Source organism: Dendrobates tinctorius, unplaced genomic scaffold (assembly GCF_039654945.1).
Source record: "Dendrobates tinctorius isolate UK_male_01 unplaced genomic scaffold, ASM3965494v1 ptg000040l, whole genome shotgun sequence".
Taxonomy (NCBI): Eukaryota; Metazoa; Chordata; class Amphibia; order Anura; family Dendrobatidae; genus Dendrobates; species Dendrobates tinctorius.
The window spans coordinates 15,792,179-15,817,052 of NW_027361708.1; the positions used below are offsets into that span (position 1 = coordinate 15,792,179).

Below are 24,874 nucleotides of genomic sequence, written 5' to 3' on the forward strand. Positions count from 1 at the left end.
CTAAATGAAGAAGCACAAGATTTTGTCTGGAATAGAATCTTTTTAAAATGAGGTATTTTCTATTGGTGACTTTTGCCATACAATATTAATTTACAAATGTCGCACTATCGCTAATCGACAACAGATAATACATATATATATGAATATGGTGTGGGGAGTTGACTCACTCAGCTGCTTCCCTATGTATACACAAGAACATTTCTTGTAGTAAATCACCTGCTGGTTTATTATAGACAGCATAGACCATAGCAGGGTTCAGCAAAATAAGCAGAGGCTTTCTGGCATAATGTAAAAAAAAAAAGATAACATATTGCAAAGTCCATTTGTCTGAGGAATTCGCCTGCTTAGACCTCCAACTCTGCCTGGAGCCACCGTTTGGAGACTTGCTTTCTCCAAACCACAACACACACTGACTCTCAAGTCAACCTAGTTAAGCCAGACCTTGTGATCACCTGACCATGACATCATCCCAGGTCCTGTCAGTACACCTGCTAGTGTCGGCTCTGCAGGTGGAGATATATTGGGTACCCTCCCACCCACTCTATGGATGCCCATGTGGTACTCGCAGGTGCGCAGGATGCAGTGACGAGTCGCGAGACATGTAGGTGCTTTCTGTATTAACGTTTATAGGGCCGGAGGGAACTTTCCTCAGTCCCGGCCTGATCACCAAAAACAGGGGTAACAAGGGTTGCCCTCGCAGGGGCTCTATACAGGCACACACAAAATGGTAGAACACGACTACTTCCGGCAACAGCCGGTCACTATAGGGCCGTGGTATGGCCGACTATGGGTCCTTAATTATAAAGTCAACTTAGCCGTCCCAGATGTTCGGGTTGGTGGTCTTTCGGCGTAGTAGTTGCTGGGCCCAGTTGCTGAGACGATGATGGTCTTCGCGCATTCCGGCGCGCTGATGACACTGGAGCCCCACAGGCTCCGGCGGGGTCCTTGGACAGTTGGGCCACAGCCCCTGGCCTGGGGCAGGTGGCAGCGATGTGTGGTGGCGAAGGGCAGGCCACCTGCGCAGCTAACGGCTGCGACGGGGGGTCCATGGTCAGCGGAGGCCCGGCCTCTGCTGCGGACCAGAGCGGGACAGTGATGGCCGCCTGCGGTGCTGTACTTGCCGACGGGGTACAGGCTACTGGCGGCTGGGAACTTGCTGCAGCCATGAGCTTGGGAGGGACAGCAGCGGCCGCGGGTGACCGCTAGCAGGCCGCAGCCGCGGGCTGAGGGGCAGCGGCAGCGGCCGTGGGTTGAACTGGGGCCGCAGTGGCCGCAGGCTGGAGTGCGGCAAAAAGTCCCAGATAGTCGCCTCAGAACCGTCCTTTTGGAGTCCTCAGTGAGCGTCCTCCCTGGCACTGGTGAGTCGCTCTCCCTTGCAGCCGCTCCCACTGTCTCCTGCTCTCTCTGTGTCGGTCTGCTGACTCATCGCCCTGGGAATTCCCCGCCTACTTTATATTGGTCCCTCCCCCAGCCCATCTGTCTGTCACAGTGGTCCGTCCCTGAATCCTGTCCCACGAGGACAGTTTTCCCCGGAACCTAGATGACGGCTCCCATGGTTCCGGCCCGGGCACTCGACGGGGTCCGTTCCTCCCACACTCCCCCGCCCTGTATGCTTACAAGTCCTCGGGTGAGGGTTTTTGTAGGCTCGGGCTAGTCTTTCGGGAAGCCAGTCCTTGTCGCCATACGAACTGGTCCTGTTCGTAACGTTCAGGGGGTTTGCCAGCTGTTGACCGCTCGGAGCGTAGAAGCTCGGGTATTGTGGAGTCTTCTGGGGTGGTGGAGGATGGTCGCATAGTGGGTTCTGGTGGGATGTCCGGGTCTACTGGAGTGCCACTGCTGGGGTGACCCGCAGATGTGACGGGGAGTCCTCTTCGTCATCCAGGTCCCAGACTGTGGGTAGGGGTCGGGGACCTGGAGGGTCGGTTCAGAACAATGGAAAGGACACCATTGTAGGCATTTACTACAGGCCGCCTGTGCAAGCTGAAGATATTGATGAACTCTTTATGCATCAAATGGCCAAGTTCTCCAAAAAATATGACATAGTTGTCATGGGAGATTTCAACTATCCAGACATTTGTTGGGAATCTCTCTCAGGCAAAACTAACAGGTCAAGGAAATTCTTATCCTCTCTTGCTGACAACTTTATCTTCCAAAAGGTAGGGGAGAAAACAAGGGGAACTGCTACCTTGGATCTAATCCTTATAAACAGGGAGGAAATGGTTGAGGAGGTAAAAGTGGCTGGGACCCTAGGAGGTAGCGACCATGCTATTTTAGAATTTTGGATAACTAGAGGAGGAAGACCTGTGAAGACTCAGACGTCAAGGTTAGATTTCAGAAAGGCAGATTTTAAGGGATTCAGAAAGAGAATTGGAGGGATCCAATGGCTGGATATCCTTAAAGACAAAAATGTCCAGGAAGGATGGGAAATCTCAAAAAATGAAATTCTCAAAGCACAATTGTTAACAATTCCGAAAAGAGGGAAGAATAGGAAGCATTTAAGGAAGCCAGGATGGATGAACACAGAACTTAAGCACATGCTAAAAAGGAAGAAAAAAATGTTTATAAAATGGAAAGAGGGAAGCATATCTAAAGAAGAATATAATGCTGTCTGCAGAACCTGCAGGGCACAAATCAGATTATCTAAAGCTGACAATGAATTGAGGCTTGCAAGAGATGTCAAAAGCAATAATAAAGGATTTTGGGGATATGTCAAAAGTAAAAGAAAAGTCAAAGATGCTATAGGATTTTTACAGGATGAAAATGATGAAATGGTAAGCCAGGATGTTGAGAAGGCTGAACTTTTAAATTCCTATTTTGCATCTGTCTTCTCTCAGAAAGGAAATGTAACATCAACGGTTCTTCACTGTCCTGTTAAGGGAATAGAAGAATCCAGGATATCTATAAACAGAAAGATAGTGAGGAAACACTTAGCTAACCTAAATGAATTCAAGTCTCCAGGTCCAGATGAATTACACCCCAGAGTACTGAAGGAGATAGCAAAATAAATTTTTGAACCCCTCTCCATAATCTTTGAAAATTCTTGGAGAACAGGAGAAGTCCCAGAAGACTGGAGAAGAGCGAATGTTGTTCCTATCTTCAAAAAGGGGAAGAAGGTGGACCCAGGCAACTATAGGCCGGTGAGTCTGACTTCTATACCAGGAAAGATCTTTGAGCAAATTATTAAACAACATGTATGTCAGTACCTGGATAAGAATGAAGTGATTAAACAGAGTCAGGATGGGTTTGTAACTAATAAGTCATGTCAGACTAACTTAATTTCCTTCTAGGACGGAATCACTGATTGGGTGGATCAAGGAAATGCTGTAGCTATAGTATATCTTGAATTCAGCAAAGCATTTGACAAAGTATCTCATACAATCCTTATTGAAAAAATGACTAAGTATGGAATGGACAAGGCAACTGTTAGGTGGATTCATAACTGGCTTAGTGATCGGACCCAAAGAGTGGTCGTAAATGGCTGCACATCCAGTTGGAAGAATGTCTCAAGTGGGGTACCACAGGGCTCTGTCCTGGGCTCTGTATTGTTCAACATCTTTATCAACGATTTAGATGAAGGAATTGAGGGTAGACTGACTAAATTTGCTGATGACACAAAGCTAGGAGGGATAGCTAATACTAGAGAAGAGAGAGAGAGGATTCAAAAAGATTTAAATAAACTGGAGAAGTGGGCAGCAACTAACAGAATGGTTTTTAACAGGGAAAAATGCAAAGTACTACATCTGGGCAATAAAAATGAAAAAAGCATATACAGAATGGGAGGAATAGGGCTAAGCAACAGCACATGTGAAAAAGACTTGGGTATACTAATAGATCACAGACTGAATATGAGTCAACAGTGTGATGCAGCAGCAAAAAAGGCAAATGCAATTCTAGGATGTATTAACAGAAGCATATAGTCTAGATCACGTGAAGTCATTATTTCCCTCTACTCCTCTTTGGTCAGACCTCATCTGGAGTATTGTGTCCTGTTTTGGGCACCACATTTTAAAAAAGACATCAACAAACTGGAGCAAGTTCAGAAAAGAGCGACCAGAATGGTGACCGGTCTGCAAACCCTGCCTTATGAGGAAAGGTTGCAGAATTTGGGAATGTTTAGTTTGCAAAAGAGAAGACTGAGAGGAGACTTAATAGCTGTCTACAAATATCTAAAGGGCTGTCACATTGTAGAAGGATCAACTTTATTCTCATTTGCACAAGGAAAGACTAGAAGCAATGGGATGAATCTGAATGGGAGGAGACACAGATTAGATATTAGAAAAAACTTTTTGACAGTTAGAGTGATCAATGAGTGGAACAAGCTGCAACGAGAAGTGGTAAGTTCTCCTTCAATGGATGTCTTCAAACAGAGGCTGGACAGACATCTGACTGGGATGATTTAGCGAATCCTGCTTTGAGCAGGGGGTTGGACCAGATGGCCCAGGTGGTCCCTTCCAACTCTACGATTCTATGATTCTATGATTCTAAGCCGCGGGGATTGGTAGACGTACAAGGTCGTAACATGTTGCAGTGCACAACTCGAGTGAGAGGCACGTTGTCTCCTTCTGATTGTATTTCGTACACAGGCACAGGCCCGTCGGGGCTTATTCGGCGCAACACTCGGTACGGATTCACCTCCCACCGTGGCTCTAACTTGCTTTGGGGACGTTGATCAAGTATGAGGACCCAATCCCCAGGCTGAAAGTCAATGGGTGGGGGCAGTGCTCCCCCTGGTGTTCTAGATCCTGAATTTTTGTGTGGACGATACGGTGAAGGGTCTGCAGCCGGTGCCGGTGGTTTCGGACCCAGGAGGATACCCCGGTCCAGGGTAGGGACTCCTCCGGGTTCAACTCCACCTCTGTAATTCCTTTGCCTTCCCGTCCGAACAACCTTGTGTAGGGGGTGTAACCAGTCACTCGATGCACCCGATTGTTGTATACCCACACCAGCTCGGGGACATATTCAGGCCAGCGGGCCTTGCGGTCACTCTCTAGAGTACGCAGCATTTGTATTAGCGTGCGATTGAATCGTTCGCAGGCTCCGTTTCCCTGTGGGTGGTACGGCGTAGTCCGCGACTTATCGATGCCGTAAAGATGGTGTAGCTCTTCCATGACTTTTCCTAGGAAGCATGCTCCTTGGTCCGAATGTATCCGTTGTGGACAGCCGTACACTTGAATAAAGTTCCTACAAATCGCATAGGCGGCCGACTCCGCTGTTTGATCTCGAGTGGGGGTGACCACGGCGAATTTGGTGAAATGGTCCACCATAACGAGACAATGTTCATACCCCTGATAGGCCGGACCTATAGTCAGATAGTCCACCGTAAGAAGCTCCAGAGAGGCTGATGTTACGATAGTTTGCATCGGGGCTCGTTGCGCGGGGGGTTTAGCGAGCTCGCCGGGCGGCAGGTTCGACAAACTTCTTTTACAGCAGCGTACAAGTGTGGGTGGTATGCTATCTGCTTCAACCATTGTAAAGTCTTTTGAGCCCCTAAATGAGCCCCATTCTCATGGGCTTCCCGGGCCAGTTGGTTGAGATGGGCTCCCGGCACGATCACCTGCCATATTGTAGCTGACGTGGTTCGTGACATGGCTTTTCGATAAAAAAGTCCCTTTTTGATGATTAGCCTTTCCCACTGGTGCAACATTAGCAACATATCTTGGGTTAAAGCCTGTCTCTGTGAGCCCGTGGGCAATTTACCGGTGGCCACCCATCGGCGCAGGAGTCCAACTTCTGTATCTTACTGTTGCTGCTGAATCCATTTGTCATGGGGCTGTTCCAGCATTCCTCCTAGGAGCCCTGGTTGAGGCACTTCCTGCGTGTTGACTATAGGCACGGCAGTGGTGAGGGCGAACGGTGTCTCATCTGCATCTAATTCGTCGTCTCGACTTCTTCCTGGGGTGGTGTGTTGGATTCTGGAGAGCGCGTTAGCGTGCACGTTTTCAGCACCCCGTTTGTAGATGATCTTATACTTGAATTTGGCCATCCGAGCCACCCACCGCTGCTCCAGGGCCCCCAGTTTTGCATTCTCCAAATGGGCTAACTGGTTGTTATCGATCCGCACTACTACTTCGGAGCCCGCCAGGTACTCTGCGAATCGTTCCGTCATTGCCCACACTACCGCAAGGAGCTCGAGCTTAAAGGAGCTGTAATTGTCCGGGTTATGTTCTGAGACATGCAGCGACCGGCTACCATAGGCGATCACTTTCTCCCGGCCATCCTGCACCTGTGACAACACAGCTCCTAGTCCCTGGAGGCTCCCGTCGGTATGCAGGATGAACGGTTGCGAGAAATCCGCATATGCCAATACCGGGGCATCCGATAGAGCAGCTTTGAGATCTTGAAACGCATCATCTTGCAGTTGCTGCCACTAGATCTTCCGTCCATTCGCCCCAGCGGGAGCCCCCTTCAGCAGATCTTGCAGGGCATGAGCTCGGCATGCAAAATTCTTCACGAATCGACGGTAGTAGCCAGCCAACCCCAAGAAGGCCCACACATCCTTTACTGTTTCGGGGGTAGGCCACCCCTGAACGGCAGCAACCTTTTCCAGGGATGGTCGGACGCCCTCTGCCGAGACGGTGTGTCCCACGTATTCAATCTGGGTGCGGAACAGGTGGCATTTCTGGGGCTTTACCTTTAACCCGTATTTCTGCAGCCGGCCGTGCACCTGCCCCAACCGCCTCAGGTGGTCATCGAACGTGGCGGAATAGATGATAATATCATCCAGTTATATCAACGTGGCTTCAAAGTTGAGGTCTCCTAGACACCGCTCCATCAACCGCTGAAAAGTTCCTGGGGCGTTAGCCAGCCCAAACGGCATCGGATTGAACTCGAACAGTCCCATGGGAAGGATAAATACCGTCTTAGCTCTGTCTTCCTCCATCGGCACCTGCCAGTACCCACTGGCCAGGTCTAGGGTTGAGAAGTACGTCGCGTTCCCCAGGGCGGACAGAGACTCTTCTATGCGGGGCAATGGATACATAGCCTTGATGGTGCAGGCATTCAACTTCCGATAATCCACGCAAAAATGCAGAGTGCCATCTTTTTTCCGAACCAGGACAATAGGGGCCGCCCAAGGGCTTTGGCTTTCTCGTATGACCCCCTTCCGGAGCATTTGGGCAAATAGAGTCTTCACTTCCTGGTATAACTCGGTGGTGTTTGCCGATATCGCTCCCGGATGGGGGCCGCTCCTGCCGTGGGGATCCCATGCGTGATGGCCGTGGTACATCCGAAGTCGTCCTCGTGGCTGGCAAAGACACTGTAAAATTGTCCGAGAAGTGTCTCTACCTGGAGAAGTTGGGCTGGCGCTAGGCCGGAAAGTTCGACCCGCATTCTCTCCAGGATGGCTCGACCTTTCTCCTGGGTCGAGGATATGGCAGTCTGTTGGGTTCGTACCGTTACTGCCCAAGGATTTTCGGGCTGCACCTTCAACTGAACCGTGGGGTCCGGCAGCATCTCCTCCAATGGTCTTACTAGTTTGGCTATTTCGGCCCGGGGCTTCAGGGCGATATCCTGATCTTCCAGGTTGACACAACGTACCAAGACAGTCCCCTCCCGCACTGTGGCCAGGGAGCGGGCGTCCAGGATGCCAGGGTGCAGGTGCTCCGCGTAATATGGTTCCACCTGCACCTCCACGCCCTCCAGTGGTATCGGAGCATGGATCGGCAGAGCTACCACCGTCTGCCCTGGAGGAAGCACGAGCGGGGGGCCTGCCGGCGCGATGACCTTGCCCAGCGCCTCACCCTCCTGGAGCACTCGCGCCTCCCGCACCAACCGCTGGAAGACCTGCCCCTGGGCCGTGCGAGAACCCCAGTGGCCCAGAGTCTCTTGTGTGGGTTCACTGAGGAGGAGGTTGCCGAACTCTCGTAGTATGTTCATACCCAGAATAACCGGATGTTGGCTGTTTGTGTCTCCCTGGGTCAGGACCACTCCCCGGTGGCCGAGTGATTTGCCGTTTATTGAAATCTGCATCCAGGCTAGTCTGACAAGAGAGACTGGTAGCTGGTTGGCGGCTACCAACTTTACCACTGTCCCCCACTGAGGTCTCACTGCTTCGGGAAAATGCCGCCGAAAATAAGCGTCTGGCATGGTCGTAACTCGTGATCCCTTTTCTACTAGGCATCGCACAGCATGGCCTTTGATCTCTGCCCATACCACTGGGCAACGCGCGACCAAGTCTTCGTGACTTCCTCCACCCCGTGTGATGGGCTCCAGCTCCAGGCAGCATATCCACGGCTCAGGGTCCTCTGCTCTTCTTGACTAGCGGGGCGAGTTTCCCCTGGAACATGGGCACTCTCGGGTGGAGCGTCCCAATTCTCCACAATTGTAACCGGCGAATGGTCGTGGGGACCGACTTGGGTGGGGGCCGCGATGGTTCATGCCCCCTTTAGCCGGCCCTGGCCGACTCCTTGTGGCCGCGGGTTGTTATCGGTCCGCACTACTACTTCGGAGCCCGCCCGGTACTCTGCGAATCGCTCCGTCATTGCCCACACTACCCCGAGAAGCTCGAGCTTAAAGGAGCTGTAATTGTCCGGGTTACGTTCTGAGTCATGCAGCGACCGGCTACCATAGGCGATCACTTTCTCCCGGCCATCCTGCACCTGTGACAACACAGCTCCTAGTCCCTGGAGGCTCCCGTCGGTATGCAGGATGAACGGTTGCGAGAAATCCGCATATGCCAATACCGGGGCATCCGAGAGAGCAGCTTTGAGATCTTGAAACGCATCCTCTTGCAGTTGCTGCCACTAGATCTTCCGTCCATTCGCCCCAGCGGGAGCCCCCTTCAGCAGATCTTGCAGGGCTCGAGCTCGGCATGCAAAATTCCCCACGGGGACCGTCATCTCTTGCTCCTGCTCCAGAACCCGTACTTCCTTCCCTATCTCTGAAAAGGTCAGATGTGGATCCACTCGCACCCGCTCCCGCAAAGCCTGTCTTGTCAGGGTGTCTCGTAACCCGGTCACTATCAGGTCATGTAATGTTACGTCCACGGTCCCCATGCCGACTCCATCCTTCCTTTCAATGGCTAAAAACAGTTCCTGCAAAACATTCATATACTGGGTCACTGTTTCCCCCTCTTTCTGCATGCATCTAAACATCTAGGTTCTCAGTTCCCCCACATCGGTTGGGTCCCCATAGGCCTCTTCTAAGATCTGTAACACCCTGACGAAGGTGTTTCACTACCCCCGGGGCCTCAACATTATGGTATCCCGGGCTTCCCTGTCCAACGCCATCAGGGCCACTTCTGCCTCTAGGTCAGGGGTAAGCGGATGCATCCTAAATAACCCACGCATTCGCTCCATTCAGTTCCACAGCATAGTATTGCTGCCAGAGAACCTGGGTAGATTGCTTAGCATGGCCCCCAAAGAAATGTTGGGCGGGGGCCACGTTGTCCGCGCTCGGAGACTGCATCCTGACGACTACACCAAATGTGGTACTCGCAGGTGCGCAGGATGCAGTGACGAGTCGCGAGACAAGTAGGTGCTTTCTGTATTAATGTTTATAGGGCCAGTGGGAACTTTCCTCAGGCCTGGCCTGATCACCAAAAACAGGGGTAACAAGGGTTGCCCTAGCAGGGGCTCTATACAGGCACACACAAAATGGTAGAACACGACTACTTCCGGCAACAGCCGGTCACTATAGGGCCGCGGTATGGCCGACTACGGGTACTTAATTATAAAGTCAACTTAGCCATCCAGATGTCCATCGCCGTTCGGGTTGGTGGTCTTTCGGCGTAGTAGTTGCTGGGCCCAGTTGCTGAGACGATGACGAAGTCTTCGCGCACTCCGGCACGCTGATGACACTGGAGCCCCACAGGATCCGGCGGGGTCCTTGGATGGTTGGGCCACAGCCCCTGGCCTGGGGCAAGCGGTAGCGATGTGTGGTGGCGAAGGGCAGGCCACCTGCGCAGCTAACGGCTGCGACGGGGGGTCCGCGGTCAGCGGAGGCCCGGCCTCTGCTGCGGACCGGAGCGGGACAGTGATGGCCGCCGGCGGTGCTGTACTTGCCACGGTCAGTCGTGAGAACAGGGCGGCTACTGGCGGAGGGGAACAGGCCGCAGTCGTGAGCTCGGGCAGGACAGCAGCGGCCGCGGGTGACCGCGAGCAGGCCGCACCCACATAAAACCAGCCCATGTCTGTAACTTTAATTTAACCCTCTCAAAACGTAGTGTGCTGGAGGAAAATATCCTGGTTTCACATCACTGACGCCATTATGCGCAGTGACACATATCTCCCCTCATACACTGTGCCAGTGACCCTGTCAAAATGGGTACTCGCTGACATAACCACATCTTCTACATATGTTCATGGCTTCATCACAAAATCACTTAGTGTAAGGTTTGACTCAGTTTTAATGCATGCCATTAACCCCTTAACCACCAATACACATTAAAACGGCGTCAGCTAAAGGGCTTTATTCCCTCATTGCCGTTTTAACATTTCTGGGGTTTCAGCTACTGGCGGGTAGCTAAGACTCTGGGGAAAAAACAGCCCTGATCATATTCTCTGATCAAGTGATCGCCGTTATTCAAGTAAGAAAAAGTGTGCCAGCAATCAAAAACATTTCTCTATCTTATGACAAGATATAGATTTCAGAGGAGAAAGAAATGAGGTCCCCCATTTCTCTAGTACCTCCCCCATCCCCCGGTCCCTTAGCTCTGTCCCCCAGCCCTCCGCCTCCTCTTCCGGAAAAAAAGTCGAGATCTGCCTGCTGGCACCTGGCAAAAGCAGAGATTTTTTTCTATTGGTTTATTTTGATGACTGTGAGACCCTATCACAGTAATCAAAAGCCAATAATTAGTTTGTCACCACCTCCTGTGTCACCTCCTTAGTCAGATTTCATTCTTTTTATTTTATAAATTGTATTTCTTTCATTCTTTGCCATTGGGGTTAGGGTTAGAGTTGAGGTTAGGATTAGGGTTGGGCTTAGGGTTTATTCAAAAGCAAAAAACAATAATGATGATATGACGACTAGTTTTGAGGGCAAGTGCTCACTACTCGAGTTTTCATCAGTCTCGCTCGAGCATCCGCAATACTTCTTGCATACCCAAGCACACAAAGCAAACTCGAATAACGAGCAGTTGCGCTCAACACTAATGACGATAAATTCAAAATGACGATCTAATGTTATCAAATTCTGTGTATTACCTTTGGATTAAAAATCCTCAATATACCTCTGGATAAAATCCTTGTGGGGTGGAGTTTCCAAAATAGGGTCAGTTGAGGGGGGTTTCCACTGTTTTGGCACATCAGGGGCTCTCCCAACGTGACATGGCATAGCAAATATTAATTTTTTCCTTCCACATTCCATTAATTCCTGTGAAGCATCTGAAGATAAATAAACTTCTTGATTGTGGTTTTTGATTATTTTGAGGGGTGCAGTTTTTAGAATAGTGTCACTTTTGGGTATTTGATGTCATATAGATACCTCAAAGTCACTTTAAATGTGATGTGGCTCCTAAAAAAATGGTTTTCTAAATTTTGTTGGAAAATTGAGAAATTACTGATCAACTTTGAACATTTCTAACCTCCTAACAAAAAAAAGTGCTGATGTAAAGTAGATATGTGGTAAATGTTATTTATTGACTATATTGTGTGGTATAACTATCTGATTTAGGTGCATAAAAAAATTTAAGTTTGAAAATTGCAAAATTTTCATTTTTGGGAGCAAATTTTTGATATTTTCATAGACATACGCAAATTATATCTAACAAAATTTACCACTGACATGAAGTACAATGTGTCACAAAAAAACATAAAGTGACACTGACATGGAAATTTATATGGGTAGATTTACCCCTGTGTGCACTGTGGCCTGCCCAAATTAGACAGAGTCCTATTGAGCGCTCAAGGAAGGAAAGACGCCACACCTGGTTAGCAGCAATACCTTCCAGCAAAAACTCTGGTAATTTTATTGAATATACTTGGTTTTATTAGCTGTACAGAAAGGAGTGGTTACTCATTAACATAAAGGCTGAACTTCTTATCTAATTGGTCAGTTTAAATACATGAACATATATGGGTGTCCGACCTGGGGTTACTTAGACACCACATGATTTACTGTCCGGAGTCTTGCACTCGTCAGCAAGTCTCCAATATCGGCTGGACCATCTGGCCTTACTTCCTCATTCCCTATGTCTGCTAGATATTTCTCAAGTCAGAAGACAATGCTATTATGAGATGACTGGGTAGCAGGTCAACTTCCACCAACTAGTTATAAGGTTATAAGGTTCAAACTGTGAATATGTATCTGTATGCATATGGCTATATAAGAATACATGAGTATATGGAGTATATAGCAGTATATAGCCTATAGCAGGCAAGTGAGATCTTTATGAAATACATATACATATATATTTCCATAACAACACAGTAGTCAGATTTAAAAAATTTTGCCTGGTTATTAAGCCCTTAAGGACCAAGCCACTTTGTAGGTTAATGACCAGGCCTTAATTTTGAAATCTGGCCACTGTCAATTTACGTGTTTATAACTCTGGAATGCTTCAAGAGATCCCACTGATTCTGACACTTTTTTCGTGACATATTGTATTTTATGATAGTGGTAAAATTTCTTCAAAATTTCATGTGTTTATTTGTGAAAAAATGTAAATTTGGCAAATTTTTTTTTTTTGCTAGGAAGTTATAAGGGTTAAAAGTTGACCAGCGATTTCTCATTTTTCCAACAAAATTTACAAAACCATTTTTTTAGGTACCATCTCACATTTGATGTGACTTTGGGTACCTATATGACAGAAAATACCCAAAACTGACAACATTATAAAAACTTTACCCCTCAAGGTGTTCAAAACCACATTCAAGAAGTTACAGTAGTTTATCAACCCTTCAAATGCTTCACAAGAACTGAAGCAATGTGGAAGGAAAAAATGAACATGTAACTTTTTTTCACTAAAATTGTACATCGGACAATTTTTTTTTTTTTTCTCAAGGTTATAAGGAGAAAATGAACCACAAAATTTGTTGTGCAATTTCTCCTCATTACATCGATACCCCATGTGTGGAGGAAGATTAGACCACTCTTTAGGCGTACAGCAGGGCTCGGAAGGGAATGAGCACCATTTGTGGTTTTGAACGTAAATTGGCTGGAATCAAGAGCGGACGCCATGTCACGTTTGGAGAGCCCCTGATGTGCCTAAACAGTGGAAACACCCAACAAGTGACCCTATTTTGGAAACTAGACCCCTCAATGGACTTATCTGGATGTTTGTTGAGGACCCTGAACCCCAAGTGCTTCACAGAAGTTTATAACAGAGCTAATTAGAAAATTAAAAAAATCAAACTTTTTTCCTGCAAAAATGTTCTTTTAGCAGCAATTTTTTTATTTTCACAAGGGTAGCAGGAGAAAATTAACCCCAAAATTTGTGCAATTTCTCATGAGTGTGCCAATACCTTGTGCGGGTGACAACTACTTTTAAGGCACAGTGCAAAGCTCAAAAGGGAAGGAGCACCATATTATAGTTCAGATTTTACTATTATGGTTTGAGAGTTCCATGACACACTGGAAGAGCCCCTGAGGTGCCAGAACAGCAGGGATCCTCATAAGTAACCCAATTTTACAAAATAAACGTCTTGATGAATTAATTTAGGGGTGTAGTGATCATTTTGACACCATCGTTGGGTCACAGTATTTAATATACAGTACCATTGGGCAATGAAGAAAAAATAATTCCATTTTTTCCACAAAAAATTTGTTTTAGCCCCAGATTTAACATTTGCACACAAGAAGTGGGTACATTTTGCACCAGAATTTGTCCCACAATTTCTGCTGAATATAGAAATACACCATACAGTACTGCTTAGCCATACGGAGAGTCTCGGTAGGGATAGAGCGCTATTTGACTTCTGGAGTGCAGATTTTCCCAGAATAGTTTGCAGACTCCATATACGGAGCCCCCTAAGTGCTAGAGCGCAGAATCCCCCCCAAGTGACCCCATTTTGGAAATTATACCCCTGCCAAATGTGAGCGCTAAAGGTTGGTTTATGCGCACTGGGGCTCAGAAGGGAGGGGGGCATTTGTATTGGGATCGCAGAATTAGCTGAATTTCTTTTGGGGGGGCAATGAGCCATTTTTCTTTTCCAGAGCCTTTGTGCTACCAGTAACGTGGAAGCCTCCCATATTTCCGCTAATAGATGACAGACGTAAGTGGGGACTTGCTTTTTTTTCTAGATTGAGTTGAAGCTTTTACTGGGAACATTTTTCATAACATTTGGGATCACATTTCTCCGATGCTCTACGCTGAGCACATACTTTGGGGTTTCCATCTAAATCTCAGAGTGACATGACAAATGAAATCCTCAAGGGATCCAATCACTATAATGAGGCAGCAGAGTAAAGCCCACGTCACACACAGCGATCTCGCTAGCGAGATCACTGTTGAGTCACAAGTTTTGTGACGCAACAGCGATCTCGCCAGCGAAATTGATGTGAGTGACACTTACCAGTGACCGGCCCCCCTGCCGGGTATCGCTGATAGTCCTGGAATGGCCAGGACATTTTTTTGATCGCTGGTCTCCCGCTGGCCAGCAAGCATTGCTGCGTGTGACAGGTGGGAGACCCGCGATCAGTGAGCTGGCGCTGGTAACTAAGGTACACATCGAGTTTCTACGCAGCGCACAGCGCTTAGAAACCCGATGTGTACTTTAGTTACCAGTGTGCTGGTGCAGGGAGCTGGTAACCAAGGTACACGTCGGGTTTCTAAGTGCCGCGCACCGCTTAGAAACCCGATGTGTACTTTGGGTACCAGCTCTCTGCACCAGCGTGCTGGTAACTAAGGTACACAGTGGGTAACTAAGCGACGTGCACCGCTTGTTACCCGGGATCGCTGGTGCGTCGCTATGTGTGAAGGGGCCTTTACTCTGGACTCCGTCTGGCCCCTGTTCAGTGTTGCCTGTCCTTTCAGAGGTGCACAAAACTATGGTTGACAGCGTTTTTATGCATGCTTAAAAAGACGGACACTGCCGGATCACAGGTCCTATGTCATTCACAGTGCCTCCATCTGTCCCATTATAGGGAATCTTCCGCTGGCAGTTCTTAGAAATTTGCATGGAAACCCCAGTGTAAGCACTCAGTGTAGAGCACAGTATAAATGTGCGCTGAGCCTTACTGTGATCTTTGGGAGGCAGAATGAACAAATCCACAGCAGGTGAATAATTGGTTTTATTTATTTTTAACGCCATTCCTCATGCGGTATAAGTGATTAGACGACTTCATTCTTTGGGTCGGTGCGATTACAGCGATACCAGATTTATATCAGGTTTTTATGTTTGCCTGCTGTCACACACTAAAAGACACTTTTTTTTGCAAGAAGAAGTTTTTGCATATTTTGAAAGCTATAATTTTTCATATTTCGGCCTACAGAGACATGTGAGAGCTTGTTTTTTGCGGGACAAGCTGACTTTTTTATTGGCATCATTTTCGGGCACATGACATTTTTTGATCGCTTTCTATTGCGATTTTTGTGGAGGCAGAATGAGCAAAAATCAGTAACTCAAGGTCTTTTTTGTTTTTTTTCTCCGTTCTGTGGTAAAATTGGTAAGGCAGTTTTATTCTTCGGGTCAGTAGGATTACAGTGATGCCACATTTATATTGATTTTTCTGTTTTGCCGCTTTTGCACAATAAAAACTTTTATAGAAAAAATAATTATTTTTGCATTGCTTTATTCTGAGAGCTATAGCTTTTTTTCTGCTGATGGAGCTGTATGGCAGCTTGTTTTTTGCAGGGCAAGATGGCATTTTTAGTGATATTATTTTTATTTACATTCGTCTTTTTGATCGCATTTTATTCCACTTTTTCCAAGCAATATGATGATAAAGCATAGTTTACTACTTTTTTGTGTTTTTTTATGGCGTTCACTGAAGGTTTTAACTAGCACGATAGTTTTACAAATCAGGTTGTTCCGGACGCGGCAATACCAAGCATGTGTACTTTTTTTGTTTAATTTTTTTTACATAAAAATGTGTATTTATAGTGGATTGCAAGGACCGACAGCATGGGTCCCTGTGTAAGGCGGCCAGAGTGGTAGTCGTGGCAACTGGCTGTACTGTTCCCACACCCTGGCTCCCTACAGATGAAATACAAAGTTCTCTCTGCTTTATGTGTGATGTGTGAAGCAGGGTACTCACTTCAATTGCTGGAATCGTTTCAATCTCTGTCACTCCAGCTTCTGACTTCCAGGTTCCAGGAATTACCACAGAGTCACAGTTCTTTTTCAACAGCTGAACTTTACTAGACAGCAGCATATTCATCACATAGGCAGCACAAGTCAAACACAGAGACATCTTCTTATCTGCATTCTTCACATATGCAGCACACGTTAAATATAGAGACATCTTCTTATCTGCATTCTTCACACAGGCAGCACAAGATAAACACAGAGACATCTTCTTATCTTTCCCTGTTATCCGGACAGACTCTATCTTCTGCATCAGCCTCCCTTTACTGGCAAGCTCAACTATTTCCCTGGACAATCCATGTCCGACCTGTTTCCTTGGACAATCCATGTCCCATCTGTTTCCTTGGACAATCTCTGTCCCTCTTCTTTACAATCTGTCCCACTCGTGCTCCAGGCCCACGAGCTTCCTGCCGTTTCCCTGGTCTGGCTGCGAGTTATAGGGTAACAGGCTCGCTGACTCAGCTGTCTCCTAATCCCAGCCGTTAGCTTCTGATCCTTCCTTGGAATGGTTCTTTATAAGCTGGTGACCACCTGCACGATTTTCTGCCCGGGGCCCCTTACTGAAACAGCTTTATCCCCATGGCCTGTAATACTCTGCTCACACTTCCTGCCCTTGGGCAAGCTGCCTGGGGGTCTGCCTCTAATCAGGAAGTGCCTTTCCTATACCTCTCTGTTCTGTGCTGCTCTGCTCTGTGACTCCTCCCATCTTCTTAACCCCTATGCTGCCTGTATCTAACTAACACTCCTATCTATTCTAACCCCGCTGTTACTCTATGCTAACTTCTATCACTATGATAAAGGAGAAAAAAAGTTGTAGCGGTCTGTGGAGCGCTGAGATAAGGGATAATAATAGGGAAAGCAATCTGGTTAACAAACCTTTATTAACCCTTTGATCTCCACAATGCATTTCGATAGCATAACACTATCTTCATCAGTTGGTACCATGTTATCAAAACGCGTTGTGGAGATCAAAGGGTTTATAAAGGTTTGTTAACCAGATTGCTGTCCCTATAATTATCCCTTATCTCAGTGATCCACAGACTGCTACAACTTTTTTTCTCCTTCATCATTCCATATCCCTCCTCCTGAGGGTTTGCGGCAGGAGCAGCTACTAGCACAGTCAATTCCATTGAGAAGCTTAAGGACCTGCGGTGTCCGGGCAATGCTGGATCCACACTTCCCAGCTTAAGGACCTGCAGTGACACGTATCCTGTCTACTGATCACATGACCAGAACCCGGAAGTGCTGGCCAGCAGCGGTGGTGCACGGCAGTCTCCAATGGTCCTCAGGGATCATTTCTTCAAGTGCAAGCTGGGGTTGTGCAGGGGTGCACAACCCCATTAGGTGAGTGACCACTTGGCCCCTGTTTGATAATCCACTTAATCACCAGGTTTCACACATTTTGCGCTCCTTGTTTATTGTTTTCATTACAACTTCTATCCATAATCCTAAACATATCAAGTACACCTCCTTAGAATACATGATACACATTAATGAACATTAGGGAACAGCACATTACATGTATATGTATAAAACTCAAAATCTGTGGTAGCCCGCTGTATACAAATCCACAGTTCTCGCCCAATTTGGGTGAATTTTGGCACGCCCCCTCTCCACCCACAGGAGCAGAATACTATGCATGTTACATCTCATTAGCGTCCTCCCATCATGAGATTGGGGCCCCCATAGTTAGGTACTATACATATAACGGGGAAATGTGAAATCAGTAGTAGTCCGCTCTATACAAATCGACAGTTCTTGCCCAATTTGGGTGAAATTTGGCACGCCCCCTCTCCACCCACAGGATCAGAATACTGCGCATATTAAATCTCGCTAGCGTCGCCCCGTCATGAGATTGGGGCCCCCGAAGTTATGTTAGGCTCTATACATATAATGGAGAAATCTGAAGGTGAAAGTAAAAGTGCTGAGGGAAAAACAATAGCTGTGACTGACAGGGATGGATTATAGCGACGGCACCAAAGAGTCTCTGCTAAAGGGGCTGCGCCACCACACACAACACACAAACATTTCACAAACACCATTCAAACATCACACAGACAGCACACATACCCCAACCCACAAGCACAATACCTCACAAATGCCAAAACACACCTCACAAACACTAGACCACTCTAGACACACACAACACAAACACCACCCCATAAATACTACATGCACACCACACACGCACGCAAGGACCATACACGCATGCAAACACACTTAGATAGATGCACCCTACGCCCATGGACGAACATTACTGAGCAGCAATATTGGTCAGACAAAAAATGCCTCATAGTAAGATTGTCATTATTGCTTACTATACAGGGAGCTTTCATCACTGAAGCTGCTGAGGTAAAGTGAAAGCTTAGCTCTGATTGGTTGCTATGGGCAACTAGACAAGTCTACCTGTGAGGCCATTTTCATTACTGAGATGTGAGCTCCTTCAGGTCATAGTAATACTGTGTGAGCGCTGCTCTGTATTTACTATTCATCCTATTACATCTCTTATCAGTGTCAGGTGAATACTAAAGGGTCATAATACTAAGGACTGTTTTTAAAATGCCGCCCAAAAAACGACCATCTATTGGGCAAGTTCATCCAAAAGCTAAGAAAGCAAAATTGTGTCAAAGAGGTGAGACAAGTGAACAACGTGACTCGCGGCTTGAAACGAAGCAGATGAGACAGGCTAAATGTAAGGCTAGGTTCACATATGCATTCAGGAGGGCTGCAATGGCTGCCTACTTCCTCCTTTCTTTCTCCCTGAAGCTCCGCCAACTTCAGTATGGTTCCTGTGTTTTCCTGCATACCTATCTTTAACATTGGGTATGCAGGGACATGCGTTGTAGCATCCGCATGTGGCAATTTGACGTGTGCAGCGACTGTGCGAAAACTCAAAATTGTGTTTTTTGTGCAGTCTCCGAACATGTCAAATCACAGCATGTGGATGCATCCGCATACAACGCATGTCCCTGGGTACCCAATGTTAAAGATACGTACGCAGGGAAACGCAAGACGCATATAGAAGTAGGCGGAGCGTAGGCGGAGCTTCAGGGAGGAAGAAAGGAGGAAGTAGGCAGCCATCCACAGCCCTCCTGAACGCAAATGTGAAGCCAGCCTAAGGCAGCTGACACATCAGAGCAACGGGAATGTCGTCTTCACAAGATTCGTATAAGGTAGGCTGAAGCAAGGAATATGGAAACATATGAACAAAAGGATAAACGTTGTGAAAATGACCGCATACTTTAGCTACCATTACCAACAATTTCACATATTTTCCACGAGCGAAGCCGCTGCACGTGACACATGTGCTCGGTGTTCAGGAGAGAGGAAGCACAAGGGTCCCTGCTACCTCTTTACACCTGCACCTCTTCCCGTGCCTCTCAGCTGTCACAGACAGCTGTTGGCACTGAACTGTCACTGTGTGTTTACAGTTTAAATGCATAACGGACACAGTCCATCCTGGTGTGAGAACTGACACCCGGCCATGATGGGACTTTAAGGGGTTAAGGTCAAAATTAGCTTCGTCATCGTCATTAAGAAGTTAAACAAGGCCTGTCACCAGTTCAAAGGTGGACAGTTTTTGCCTTTGTTTTTTTCCACTGCTCTCCTGAGTATTAGTTTTTTACATTTTTTAAAATCCACCAAACGTTTGCAAATTTTTATGGTCTTTACGAGGAGGCATTGGTCACAGAATTCTCTGGGATGTGGCTTTTGTCTTTAGTCTTGTTGTGTTAAGAGTTAACTTTCTGCATTGTGATATCTTTCTTGTATGTTAGTTTAAGAAAGGATATATTTGTCATATATAAGACATATAAGAAGACTGATTTTGGAAATACTGTATTTCCCCTTTGATTTTCAATGGTTTTAAGAAACAGAGAAAATAGAAGAAAAAAATTAAACATCAAAATTAATGTAATTCTGTTGATATCATCAATTCTAAATATTGTTTGACAAACTGCACTTCAATAATTAAATATGGTGTGAAAAAAAATATAGATGATATTACCAGATACCCTTGGGCAGGAGCAGACATACCATTGGTAGAATCTGTGCAGCTGCACAGGGGCCCAAGAGGTAAAGGGGCCATTTTTGTCTCCAAGACTGGTGGAATTGTGCATTATGATGAGCTAAGGGCCCGTTTACTGTTCTTGAATAGGGGCACCTTTCTGTCTGTCAGCCCTTGCCCTTGGAGGCACCGAGAGGTCCAACAACCTAGACACATGTCTATATTCCCAGATGAAATTAAAAAATAAAAAGTTACAAAGCATAGTTGGACAATTCATGAAGCAACACAAAGAAAAGTAAGACATCATTTATAAAGGATACTCATAGAAAAAAGCATGGCTTCAACAGGGAAAGGCAGCGCAGTAATAAGAACTGTATGCAAACGCTATGCAAGACTAGGCAAATGTGATGTGTAGGAGAATAGCAGAAGCAGGCACCAGCAAAGGTCAGGAGCAGAGAACTTGGATGCAAAAAATGTATTGCACAAAAAAGTGTATTGTCTATATAGGAATAAAATAGGGATATGGTTAGCTGAAAGTACACAATCTGCAAACTTTATACAAATAAGAAACTGTTCTACATAGTGAAGAAACTGCCTCTGACATGCTGCACACTTTACTATTAAATAACAAATAATTCCTAATGTTTAATCCACATTAAATCTTTTCATCCTGCGTTTTTCAGGAAAAACAGTCCGAAAAAACTAGTAAGGGCAGATTCTGTGAGCGAACTTCCTGCACCTAGGAGGCTACGGTGGAAATGCTCCCCAGAAATCCAGGGACATTTAGCATCATCGGCCGACAAACTTCAAAGGTATGAACTGTATTAACATCTTTTTACGTGGAGATCCTCTATAGCTGCGTTAAAAAACATTTTGGTTGATCTGTTATTGTCTATTGCAAATTCATATGTGCCACTATCAAATTCAGGTCTGACTCATAGAAGCACAGAAATTTAGAGAAGACTGAGGGGTATAAATATTATTAATTTTTATACAAGGGTGATGAGGTTTGTAGGAAATGTGTCCCTCTTTGGACATGTTCAGTAAGGTTTCACATGAATAATTCATAGTTTTTGAATTTTTGCCATTTCCCACTTGAAGACAAGTGCCCAAATAAGTGACAATTTTTTACAAGATTTGTAACTAGAGTTGAGCGACTTTAGTCGGATCGGGTTTCATGAAACAAAATTTGTTTCAGATTAAATTGGTCCGACTAGGGCAAAAAAAGTCGGAGTTTCGCCGAAACCCGACCCCAATGCAAGTCAATGGGGAATAAAAGTCGGCATTGAGTGGATCAATGTCATCCGCTCAATGCCGACTTTTATTTCCCATTGACTTGCATTGGGGTCGGGTTTCGGACGAAACTCCGACTTTTTTTGCCCTAGTCGGACCAGTTTCATCTGAAACGAATTTTGTTTCATGAAACCCGATCCGACTAAAGTCGCTCAACTCTAATTGTAACTATTGATTTAAGTAGAATACAAAAATATTTCCATTATGTGAAATTATGGTTCTATGAATGCACCCTATAACCTTCCCGATCCTGGATCACTGAGATTCCACACAGTGATCCTAGTTGGGATATGCCATTAGAATTTCACCTTGTACAGTCATAAATCAGCCACAGGGACTCAAACATAAATTACAAGAACTCCCAGATGCTTGGATAACACCAGTTATCCGAGCACATTCCCGAATCACTATCAGTGACCCCTCCGATAGATTCCCTGTACAGGGGAACATGCTAATATCTTAACCAGTTGAAATGGAGCCGCAGTGACTTCCTGGGAAAGCCTGTGTCAGACTTGTGTTCACACACAGCAACTAATCTGAGGAGGCAGTGCTCCAGAAGAAAGAGAGCAACAGCCTCCACCAATGATGAGACAGGAGGTGTTTCTCTGACTACCTCAGACTCCCTGCAGACAGAGAAGCTAAACTCTAGTCACAGTTTATAGCTTTGCCCCAAGTGAAGCAGAGTTAAAAAGCATCCAAGATCAGAGGAAAATAGCTAAGCATCCAACATACATACTGACGAATATTTTTTTAACTAATGACTGAACTGTCTCATTAATGTGTATCTCTTTTAAAAATGTATATAAATCAACCTTCTAAAAGAACCTAAAAGTGTATAGTAGCTAAATTGAACAAGTGTCTTGAGTTTGAGCATATCGCCCATATTTTTATCTGTCTTTTGCAGGATAGTGAAGAATCTTGATTTCACAGTCTATAGATTTAAAGGTTATGGAAAAGAGTTTATAAAAAAGCAGAAGATGAGTCCGGACGCTTTTATTCAGGTATCGCTACAGTTGGCGTTTTATAGGTGAGCATTCAAGCATCTGGAAATTCTAATACTTTACAAAATAAAATATTTCCTTAAAGTGAACCTGTCATGTCAAAAACGCTATTAACCTGCAGATATGGGGTTAATCTACAGGTTAATACCAGTCTGAAGACTTGCGACCTCCCCATGGAAAGTCGGGTTACTGGGAGGAAATTAACTTTATTTATCCAAGCAGTTCCAGCACCGACTGACAGCTGACTCAGCAGTACATCAGGGCCTGGGTGCAGTTACACAGCAGGGGAATTGGATTAGTTCCTGGACATTATAGACTGGACTGCTCATGAAAAGTAGTTATAGGGGGTTGTCCACTTTCAGGAATGTGAACCCCAAAAGCTGGAAAATAGCTAAATTAACAAACATAGCAGGTATTTACTCTCCTTGAGTCCAGCACCATCTCCCCACTGCTGCTCTAGTCTCAGTGTTTTGGCTGCAACAGTGACATCATGTTGACAGCACATATCTACATTGTAGCCAATCATTGAGCTCAACATCAATGACGAGGTAGGCTGCACGACCTGCCCAGCACATTGATTGGCTACAGCAGTCATGCGCACAGTTGACATGATGTCACCACTTCAAGCAAAACACTGAGACCAGCGCAGCTGGACCACTGGAGGTTGATTACAAGCTTTGCTATTTTAGTTATTTTTCAGCAGTGGTCAACTGCCCTGAAAGTGGACAACCCCTTTACTCAACTTGTGAAGAAGGAGGGCAGTGAAGCCGTTCTTTTATGTTTGGAGTGAAATGACAGATATGCTTTAAGCATGTTCACAGTAAGACTCCAAACAAGACTCAGTTTCAACAGAACAGGCCTGAAGAGCTCATCCAAGGTATTGGATTCGTATTATCCTGCAGCGATGTGGACATACTCAGATAAGCTGAACGTTGGTTTGGTAGATGCAACACAATTGAATAAACCTATTGAAAGCATTAAATAGATTGTCTCATATAGAAAACATATGGTCCATATTTGTTTAGGGCTGCCAAGGGAAACCCCCACTCTATGGGTCAAGTTCTCCATCGTGCTATGACAGCAATATCTGTTCTTGTGGAATCAGGCAACCCTTATAAGACAACATGTAGTACTCGATTTTCTTAGCATTAGTTGCTGTGGGAGAAACATCAGGCTGGTTGAGGCTTCCCCTGGGGGAATAAGCTGTTTGCCGAGGGTGGCGGCATTATGAAAATTTAGTTTACTGACAGTCATTACATTTTTTCTTTAACTTATCGTACTAAAGATCTAATCAGACCAACACCATTATTTAACAAAATGTTCTCTATGATTGTGTGGTAAAGTAAAAAACTTTTTTAAATATATGGGATACATTTTTGAACATGACTAATATCACATTGTATCCACCCACTGTAAATGTCTTAGAAATGCCTATGGGAAATAAATATATAGCAATAAATAGACTATTCTCCTCTATGTAGGTGCCACAGACATCTTGTCCCTACATATGAAAGCGCCTCCATTCGCAGATTTCGAATGGGGAGAGTAGATAACATAAGATCATCCACTTCCGAAGCTTTAGCTTTCGTAAAGGCAATGGTGGATGGTAAAACGACAATACCGGTAAGATCATTTTCTATTCTTTAAGACTTCTTTACAATGAAGAAATGATGAAAAGGAAACAAAACCAAAAATATATCTACTTTTTGATTCTGTCTCATAGAGGAGAGTACCAATCACATGGCCCTTTTTATATATTTTCCAGTGCCATAATAAAACTTCTTTTTTAATTGTTCTTTAATTTGCTAAATGCAAAATTAGGAAACTTTTTAAATTGTCTCCATGTAAAAGTGCCATACTATTTTACTTGTAAGAGAGGTACAGGTGTAGAAATCTCTAAAATGACAGGTGTAGCGGGCTACATTGCTATTGTAGTGCACCTAATCAACCAGTGGCGTTCATGTACTTTGTACTAATGATGTTACACCACAGAGTTTGTGTATGAATGTTCAACATGTCAAGTGAAAATTTGTGGCTGTTTGCTTAATCCCTTCTTAGCATCTGCCTTAGCATCTGAACCGTTTCATTAGCATTGATTATCATCTGCATACCATAGTTGACACTTGTGGTCATTTACAGTGGCTTACGAAAATATTCATCTATCTCCCCCTTGGCTCTTTACCTATTTTGTTTCATTGCAACCTGTGTTGAAATATTTTTTGCAATCTGATTTGTGTGTGATGCATCAGCACTAAATAGTCTGTTAGTGAACTGAGAAAAATATAAGCATAAATTAAATTTATGGGATCAATTAACTGAAAATTGGTATGTGCATATGTATTCATCCTTCATGATATGAGGACCCTAAAAATTTATGTTGCAAGCAATTA

At 45.5% G+C, this 24,874-nt stretch overlaps 1 protein-coding gene across 2 annotated transcripts in view; it reads left to right on the forward strand.

Moving 5' to 3' along the window:
• CHAT (choline O-acetyltransferase) overlaps window positions 1–24,874 on the forward strand; it is a 128,207-nt gene that overhangs the window by 80,693 nt on the left and 22,640 nt on the right. For both annotated transcript variants that reach the window (XM_073574832.1, XM_073574833.1), the window contains exons 7-9: window positions 20,874–21,002; window positions 22,388–22,510; window positions 23,966–24,107. In XM_073574832.1, the coding sequence (XP_073430933.1) occupies window positions 20,874–21,002; window positions 22,388–22,510; window positions 23,966–24,107 (394 nt within the window). The remainder of the gene's footprint in view (window positions 1–20,873; window positions 21,003–22,387; window positions 22,511–23,965; window positions 24,108–24,874) is intronic.